This window comes from Miscanthus floridulus, chromosome 6 (genome assembly GCF_019320115.1).
Source record: "Miscanthus floridulus cultivar M001 chromosome 6, ASM1932011v1, whole genome shotgun sequence".
Lineage (NCBI taxonomy): Eukaryota > Viridiplantae > Streptophyta > Magnoliopsida > Poales > Poaceae > Miscanthus > Miscanthus floridulus.
This window is the reverse complement of record NC_089585.1, coordinates 44,956,490-44,965,297: the sequence shown is the minus strand read 5'-3', so window position 1 is coordinate 44,965,297 and position 8,808 is coordinate 44,956,490. Positions and strand designations below refer to the sequence as shown.

The 8,808-nt window shown below is 47.3% G+C and overlaps 1 protein-coding gene across 1 annotated transcript; it reads right to left on the bottom strand.

The window, feature by feature from the left end:
- Positions 1 to 6,513: 6,513 nt before the first annotated feature.
- LOC136458195 (ethylene-responsive transcription factor ERF071-like) lies at positions 6,514 to 7,668 on the bottom strand. Its single transcript, XM_066458176.1, has 2 exons — positions 7,424 to 7,668; positions 6,514 to 7,279 (listed from the first exon to the last, which is right to left on the bottom strand). The coding sequence occupies exons 1-2, from the start codon at positions 7,551 to 7,553 to the stop codon at positions 6,723 to 6,725; spliced, it is 687 nt and encodes a 228-aa protein (XP_066314273.1). The 5' UTR covers positions 7,554 to 7,668; the 3' UTR covers positions 6,514 to 6,722.
- Between the last annotated feature and the right edge of the window lie 1,140 nt (positions 7,669 to 8,808).

Sequence of the window (8,808 nt, the reverse complement as noted above, 5' to 3'; positions counted from 1 at the left end):
GTGGCTCACTGTCCGCGGGTACCGGCAGTCCCACCCTAGGGTATAAATCTAATCCCACTGTATGCTATTGTTCATATGCTATTCTGTTAGCGTTTTTAGCGCACTTGGTTGCTGCACTGTTAAATATTATCTGCAGTAGTGGTGCTGTTACAGTATGGTTAGTGGTACTGTTACTATTGTTTAAGTCGTATTTATGGATTAATATAAGTCGTAAATTGACCAAATATTCAACAATCCAAAAACTTGATAGGTCATTTTCGGCTGCTAGTTTTGCTACGTCACTAAAACCACCACCATTGAAAGATGATGGATCCAACTATAAAGTGTGGCGTGTCCGCTCCAAGCTGTGGTTCACTAGTATGCGTTGTGAGCACGTGATCAAGGGAAAGCGCATTGAACCTCCTTTCTCTCACGAGGAGGAGATTAAGTTCAATGAGGCAGATAACTTGTTCAAGGGGGGTCTCATCAGCATATTAGCTGAAACCATGGTGTAAGTGTACATGGATATGGACACTGGCAAGGACATGTGGGATGCACTTGAGGCCAAGTTCGGTGTTGCCGATGCTAGCACTGAATTGTACATCATGGAGAAGTTCTATGACTACAAGATGGTCGATGACCGATCTGTAGTAGAGCAGGCTCATGAGATACAGATGCTGGCAAAGGAACTCCAGAACAATGAGTGTGAGTTGCCTGACAAGTTTGTGGCCAGCGGTATCATCACTAAGCTGCCACCTACTTAGTCGAGCTTTGCCACTACTCTAAAGCACAGGAGGCAAGTGTTCAGTGTGACTGATCTCATTGCTACTCTTGGTGTGGAGGAGAATGCTAGGGCAAAGGACACTCATGGCAAGAAAGCGCATGAGGAAAGTTCTAGCGCCAATCTGGTGCAAAAGAAGAACTTTCATGCCGCACAGAGGAAGAAGAAAAATAGGCCTACAGTCAAGCCTAAAGCTGCAACTTTTAAGAAGAAGGGCAAGGAAAAAGAAAAGGGCCTTTGCTTTGTCTGCAGTGCATCTGACCATTGGGCAAAAGAGTGCCCTGACCGCAAGGACAAGCAGAAGAAGTCCACAAACATGGTTGTTAGCGAATCTAGAGGATCTGGGTACGGTAATCATCTACCTACAGTTTTTTTAGTTTGTCTCTCACCTGAGTGGTGGGTTGACACGGGTGCTAACATTCATGTTTGTTCTGATGTTTCTTTGTTTTCTTCTTATCAGGAACAAAGAGGTTGCTCCTTGCTGATGGGAAACGGTACGCATGCTGCTGTACTTGGTGTTGGTACGATCAATCTGAAGTTTACTTCGGGAAAGATCGTGCAGCTAAAGAACATGCAGCATGTCCCCTCCATCAAGAAGAATCTCGTTAGTGGATCTCTATTATGTAGAGATGGCTTTAGACTTGTATTTGAGTCCAATAAATGTGTTGTATCCAAGTATGGAACCTTTGTTGGAAAAGGCTATGAAAGCGGAGGCTTGTTCCGCTTCTCTTTGATGGATTCTTGTGATAAAATTGTGAACCATGTGAGAAATGATAATGAGTCTAATGTTTGGCATTCCCGACTCTGTCACATCAATGTTGGTTGTATGATGCGCTTAGCTAGTTTAAAATTAATCCCTAAAATCGATCTGGTCAAAGGGTCTAAGTGCTATGCTTGTGTTCAAGCGAAGCAACCTCGCAAGCCTCACAAGGCTGTGAAAGAGGCGAGAAATTTGGCACCGCTAGATCTCATTCATTCTGATCTGTGCGAGATGAATAGTGTATTGACCAAAGGAGGAAAGAAATATTTCATGACTCTTATTGATGATAGCACTAGATTTTGCTATGTGTACTTGCTAAAAACAAAGGATGAAGCAATGCATTATTTTAAAATCTATAAAGCTGAAGTAGAGAACCAATTGGAAAGAAAAATCAAACAGTTGAGGTCTGACCGTGGGGGAGAATACTTTTCACATGAGTTTGATTCATTCTGCGAGGAACAAGGAATTATTCATGAGAGGACGCCTCCATACTCCCCCCAATCCAATGGGATTGCCGAACGAAAGAATCACACTCTAACTAATTTGGTTAACGCCATGTTAGACACTGCGGGACTTTCCAACGAATGGTGGGGTGAGGCTATATTGACGGCATGTCATGTCCTGAATAGAGTTCCTACAAAGAATAAAGAAGTAACACCATTCGAGGAATGGGAAAAGAAAAGGTTGACTCTCTCATACCTACGCACTTGGGGATGCTTGGCCAAGGTGAATGTGTCAATCGTCAAAAAGCACAAACTTAGACCAAAAACTATAGATTGTGTGTTCCTTGGTTACGCTTTACACAGCGTCGGCTATAGATTCCTAGTTGTAAGCTCTGGAGTACCTGACATGCGTGTTGGTGCAGTGATTGAGTCCAGAGATGCTACATTCTTTGAGAATGAATTTCCTATGAGAGGAAATGAACCTAGCACATCTAGTCAAAAACCTATTGATTCCCCCGTGGCGCCAACAGAACATCTTGAACAAACATGTGTTGAGAATCCAGAGGAGGATAATAGTGGAGCTACTCGAAAGAGTAAGAGACAGAGGACTGTAAAGTCTTTTGGTGATGATTTCACTATATACCTCGTGGATGACACTCCAAGCACCATTGCTGAGGTATTTTCCTCTCCCGACGCTGACTACTGGAAGGAAGCAGTGCGAAGTGAGATGGATTCAATTATGACCAATGGAACTTGGGAGATTGTTGATCATCCTTACGGGTGCAAGCCTGTAGGATGTAAATGGGTGTTCAAGAAAAAACTTAGGCCTGATGGTACGATTGAAAAGTACAAGGCAAGGCTTGTGGCTAAGGGTTATACCCAGAAAGAAGGCGAGGACTTCTTTGATACTTATTCACCAGTGGCTCGATTGACCACAATCCGAGTACTGCTTGCCCTGGCTGCGTCTCATGGTCTTTTCGTTCATCAGATGGATGTTAAGACGGCTTTCCTAAATGGGGAGCTAGATGAGGAGATCTACATGGATCAGCCTGATGGCTTCGTAGTAGAAGGTCAAGAAGGAAAGGTGTGTAAATTATTGAAGTCTTTGTATGGCCTAAAACAAGCACCTAAGCAATGGCATGAAAAGTTTGATAAAACTATGACATCTGCTGGTTTTGTTGCGAATAAAGCTGACAAATGTGTGTACTACCGCTATGGTGGGGGAGAAGGAGTAATCCTGTGCTTGTATGTGGATGACATACTAATCTTCGGGACAAGCCTCAATGTGATTGAGGAAGTCAAGGACTTTCTGTCAAAGAGCTTTGACATGAAGGATTTGGGAGTGGCTGATGTGATACTAAACATCAAATTTCTAAGGGGAGAAAATGGTGGGGTAACACTTGTACAAACTCACTATGTGGAAAAGGTACTGAGTCGCTTTGATTATAGTGACTGCAAGCCCGTGTCCACTCCCTATGATCCAAGCGTGATCCTGAGAAAGAACCGAAGAATAATGAGGGATCAGTTGAGATACTCCCAAATCATCGGCTCGCTAATGTACTTGGCTAGTGCAATGAGGCCTGACATCTCATTTGCTGTGAGCAAATTAAGCCGGTTTGTTTCAAATCCGGGAGATGATCACTGGCGTGCTCTTGAAAGAATATTGCGCTATCTAAAGGGAACGTCGAGCTTTGGCATTCACTATATGGGGTACCCGAAGGTACTCGAGGGCTATTGTGATGCAAATTGGATATCTGATGCTGATGAGTTAAAAGCCACAAGTGGATATACATTCACACTTGGAGGTGGCGCTGTTTCCTGGAAGTCTTGCAAGCAGATCATCTTAACAAGGTCAACAATGGAAGCAGAACTTGCAGCACTTGATACCGCTACTGTTGAGGCTGAATGGCTCCGTGAGCTCCTTATGGATTTGTCGGTGGTTGAAAAACATGTGCCCGTAATTTTTATGAACTGTGATAACCAAACAGTAATTATCAAGATAAACAGTTCAAAGGACAACATGAAGACCACTAGGCATGTAAAGCGGCGGTTAAAATCTGTCAGAAAATTGAGAAACTCCAGAGTAATAGCATTGGACTATGTCCATACGTCTAAAAATCTGATAGATCAATTTACTAAGGGACTATCGCGTAATGTGATAGATAGTGCATCGAGTGAGATGGGACTGAGACCCACATGAAGTTCTATCGTGGTGGCAACCTGTCCTATGTGATCGGAGATCCCGTGAATTAGGATGGTGAAACAAGCTATGGATAGACTGAGGGAAGAGACCCTTTTTAATAAAGGTCAATCTCTTGAGTAATGCACTTCTCTTCCTATCTGTATGGCAGGTTGGTAAATACCTCAATGTGATCCGAGTGGCTTAATGAGAAGCAAAGATGTCGGCCTACAGGGCATCTTAAAGGAACACACCTATGTGAGTTCGATTGCTAGTCGTAATCTATGAGATTTGGGTGATCTCTAGATACTCATGAATAGGCCAGGAGTATGACTTATATGCTTCAACCAGAGGGGATGCTATAGGCAGCCTAGTATCAGTAAAGGAATCAAGTGAGCCTCACTTTGCACAAAACTATCAATTCAAGGCATAGTCCATTGGTCAGTTGTAAATGAGTGTAAACTCCTTTTCTAGATAGATGTTCAACTTAATAGTCTCCATCGAAACACTGGTATATCAAACAAGCTCAGATCTGAAGACATTAACTGTGGACTTCTGAAGTTTGGTGGGGATTGTTAGATTAATTTGGGCCAGGCCCATTATTTATTCTAATTAATCAAATAAACTTCAAAGGCCCACAATTATTGTTAAGTGAAAAAATAATTAGTACCATATGGGAAATTCACTAAAAAGGTTATCAACTTAAATAGTGAGTCTTAGGACTCTCACATAGACAAGTTGAGAGGGAGAACCGGGAGGCCACACGCGCGCGCCGCCACCGCCGAGCCGCGCCGCCCGCCCCCGCGCGCGACGCGACGCGACGCGCCGGGCCCGGGCCGTGGCCGTGGCCTGGCTTGGCCTGGTTTTGTCGCTTGGCCCAACCAAAACCCGGCTTCCCGGTGCGACTGCTGCCTAGTCTCGTTCTACTGCTCCGACGCCGCACCTGCAGGAGCTTCCCGTGCTACTGCTGCGACACCGCACCTGCAGGAGCTTCCCGTGCCACTGCTCCGACACCGCATCTGCAGGAGCTTCCCGTGCTACTGCTGCGACACCGCACCTGCAGGAGCTTCCCGTGCCACTGCTCCGACACCGCATCTGCAGGAGTCTCCCGGCGCGACCTCCTCTGCAACATGGTGGACACGAGGAGGACTGGTGGCCGCACCAACACCAACGACGGAGAAGATGGTGGCTCACTGTCCGCGGGTATCGGCAGTCCCACCCTAGGGTATAAATCTAATCCCACTGTGCGCTATTGTTCATATGCTATTCTATTAGCGTTTTTAGCGCACTTGGTTGCTGCACTGTTAAATACTATCTGCAGTAGTGGTGTTGTTACAGTATGATTAGTGATACTGTTACTATTGTTTAAGTCGTATTTATGGATTAATATAAGTCGTAAATTGACCAAATATTCAACCATGTAACTATATGGGTGTGTGAATTACGTACCAGAGTAGGAGTACTGAAAACAGAGGAAATCGCTGTATGGACTGCAGACATCTCCAGAGGAGTGGCGTTGCGTCATTGCGTGCAGAAGATGCCAAGCTGGCCTTTCCTTCTTGTTCTTGGTCTTACCGGCAGACACGGAGGTAGGAGGGTGGATGCGGGCCCCTTTGGGTTTCAGCGTGCGCCGCCGGCCCAAAAACCAGCGGCTGCCCCACGAATCCGCGGCGGCCCACGGTAAATGCCAGACGCGCCTTGGCCTGTACTCCAAGCAACGACCGCGCATGCGAAACGTGCAGGCCCTGTTCCTGTGTCTAGCGCCGTGTACGACCGCTAGCTGTACGACCGTGTACGACGCGACCACAAAACAACGGGCCACGAAACGGCGGCGCGTCGGCGCCGTGGTCTCGCATCTTCCGTTGAGTCCTGATCCTACGGTCCGGAGAAGGCTAGCCGCATCCGCTTGTGGTTGGAGTGTTTCTCTGTTTGATTGGAACCTTCTTCACTAGCCGGCCGGGGGGGGCCGGGGTCTTTCTCCTGAAGCTGAGAAGGCACGCATTTTATGTTCTGGGAATGCAAGGAACAACGGCACGGATGTGAGGGGGTGTTTAGCTAAGTGTGTCGGAAGAATGTTGTATGAGATGTTCGGATACCAATAAAAAAATAAATTACATAATCCGCCTATCCAATTCAACAGTACGATAATAAAATATAAATATTTCAAATGATGAGCAGCTAAAATGGCAAGCCTATTTACAAAGGCCCAACGATCCACGATGTTTTTTTTCACCTATATTAAAATGATCCACCGATGGGAGAATCATGCATCCACCAACACTCAATAGCGCGTTGTAACTGTAAAACCAATTCAATCACGTCCAAAATGAAAGAGATTCCTCTGCAGCGAGCTGGCTGAAGAGCAAAGATCAGAGTTAAACTGCAAATCTTGATTAGATGCCTCAACTTGCGAGTTACAGACAGAGTACAGTCACAGAAATGAAACAATGGATGGGTTCAACAAAACACAAAACAGGAGCTCGATTGTTGCTTAGTCGTCACAGGCTCACAGCGACTAGGACCGAGCAGGAAATCTTTTTACAAAAGAGTTAACAAAACAGACACGGTAAACCGCGTTCATTATTCAGTGAAGAGCGACAGAGACGTCGGGTAGTTGCAGTCCTCGAAGCTCCACAGCCCGGCCGGCGCCGGCACCTGCGCTTCTTCGGCGACGGCGGCAGCGGCAGCGGCAGCGGTGGTGGCACCAGCAGCTGCATTCCCGCCCTCCATGTAGGGGATGCCGAGGAAGTTCATGTAGTTCTCGTAGGCCATCAGCTCCTCGAACAGCTTCTTGACCTCGTCGGACACCTGCGTCTGCGCCTCCACCTTGGGCGCCGGGAGAACGGCCGGGGCCTGCAGTGCAGCAGCAGCAGCCCCAGGCGACGCGGCCGTCGGCACGGTGACGCCGCTGGAGGAGGTGTCGTTGGGGAAGTTGACCTTGGCTTTGGCGCCCCTGATGCGCCTGGCGGCGCGGTCGTACGCGCGCGCGGCGGCCTCGGCGGTGGGGTACGTGCCGAGCCAGACGCGGACGCCCTTCACGGGGTCGCGGATCTCCGCCGCCCACTTGCCCCACGGCCGCTGCCGGATGCCGCGGTACTGGTTCTTGCGGCCACGCTTCGCCTTCTTCGCGCGCGGCGCTGCACGGGAACAACAGTCGGCAGCAGAGCGTCACTCACACACACCATTGACCGTTTGCAGTTCGCTGGATGGATGGCGTGTTGTCGCCGGGAGAAAATGAAGGAAGAAACAGAGCAAGACGGAACGGAAGCAGAGCTGCTTACCTCCCTCAGGGGCAGGGGTGTGCGAGGCGTGAGAATACTCAGCGTCGGCTTCGGAATCAGGCCAGAAGTCGGCGGCGGACACCCGGCGCCGCGCCGGGATGTAGTCGAAGATGATTGCACCGCCGCACATGGATTCCTCGGGTAACTTGGAAGGGGAAAGGTTCTTGGTTGAGTGCTGGAGAGAGGATAGGATCGAAGTGTGGAGTGGAAACTATGGGAGTCGGCGGGAGCGTGTTTTCTGCGGACGCTGGATTTGGTTCGGCGGTATGAGACGGCCGAGGGTGTATTTATACAGCTTCGAGTTGTGGGCGCGGAGGGGCCGTTGACCTGGGTGGGTGGACCGGAAGTGCAAGGCTGGTGCCCCCGAGCTGGAACCCAAACAGAGGAGACAAAGCTTCTTCTTCTTCTTCTTTTGCGAGCAAAGCATTAAACCATTGACGTGATTATGGTCCCAAATTAACCAATCTAGCTGCTCCGGGCAATAGCGTTAGATGGTTCAGAAGCATTATGCCATTGTCCATCTCCCATCCGTCCGATTTGATATGCTTTAACGTCCAAAATTCCTACTGCAACATGTGTGTGTGTGTGTGTGTGTGTGTGTGTGTGTGTGTGTGTGTGTGTGTATAATCCAAATGGCAAGGGTGTGAATTATGCATGGTAGATTCGACGGGATTTTTTATAATTTGATTGATCTGCATTTTGGTGTGGCCTGCAGACTTGATGTGGCCAATCCTGTAATAAAAAATGACATCCTGCCTTAGTGTGAACTCACTAACATATACTCCTATGACAAGATTACGTAGTGATAGTCCATTCAAGACGAACTAGGGTACTATTTTTAGAAAATGGAAAGTTCATGGATTCAAACCCTTTAAACAAAGAGGCATCAGTCCATAAGACTACAAAACGGGAAGGAAATAAAAGAGTCGTCAATATTGAACAGAACAAATCCTAACACAGTAAAACGTTCACCATGGAAAGCAAAGAATTGCATTCATCTTATTTCTATAATAAGTTGGCACACTAAAATTAATCACTAGTTTGGTCCCGTTCGGCTTTACCCCATATTCGGCTTGTTCGACTTATTTTTTCAGCCGGAACAGTGTTTTTCTCTCACAACAATTCAGCAAGAAGAGTATTTTTCAGCCAGTTTCAGTCAAGATTCAGCAAGCCGAATGGGGCCTTTATGGTCTTCTTGAGAACACATGGTTGCTATGTGCCTATATTGTGAGTGATGAGTGATATCCAGAAAACAATCAGTGTTTTGGTTAAGTGTGTGTGGGAATAACCGATGCGTGAGTTAGTGTATGCAACATGTCTCTTGCTTCGTCGATGTGCAGGTGTTGAACGTGTCATGACGGTCGACGACAATAAAGAAGGTCAAG

What these genes read in the sequence shown, in the direction of transcription:
- LOC136458195 (XM_066458176.1), bottom strand. Translation starts at nt 7,553, where the DNA reads ATGTGCGGCGGTGCAATCATCTTCGACTACATCCCGGCGCGGCGCCGG. An exon ending in CACCCCTGCCCCTGAGGGAG is followed by an intron (nt 7,280 to 7,423) that starts GTAAGCAGCTCT and finishes GTTCCCGTGCAG; the next exon opens with CGCCGCGCGCGAAGAAGGCG.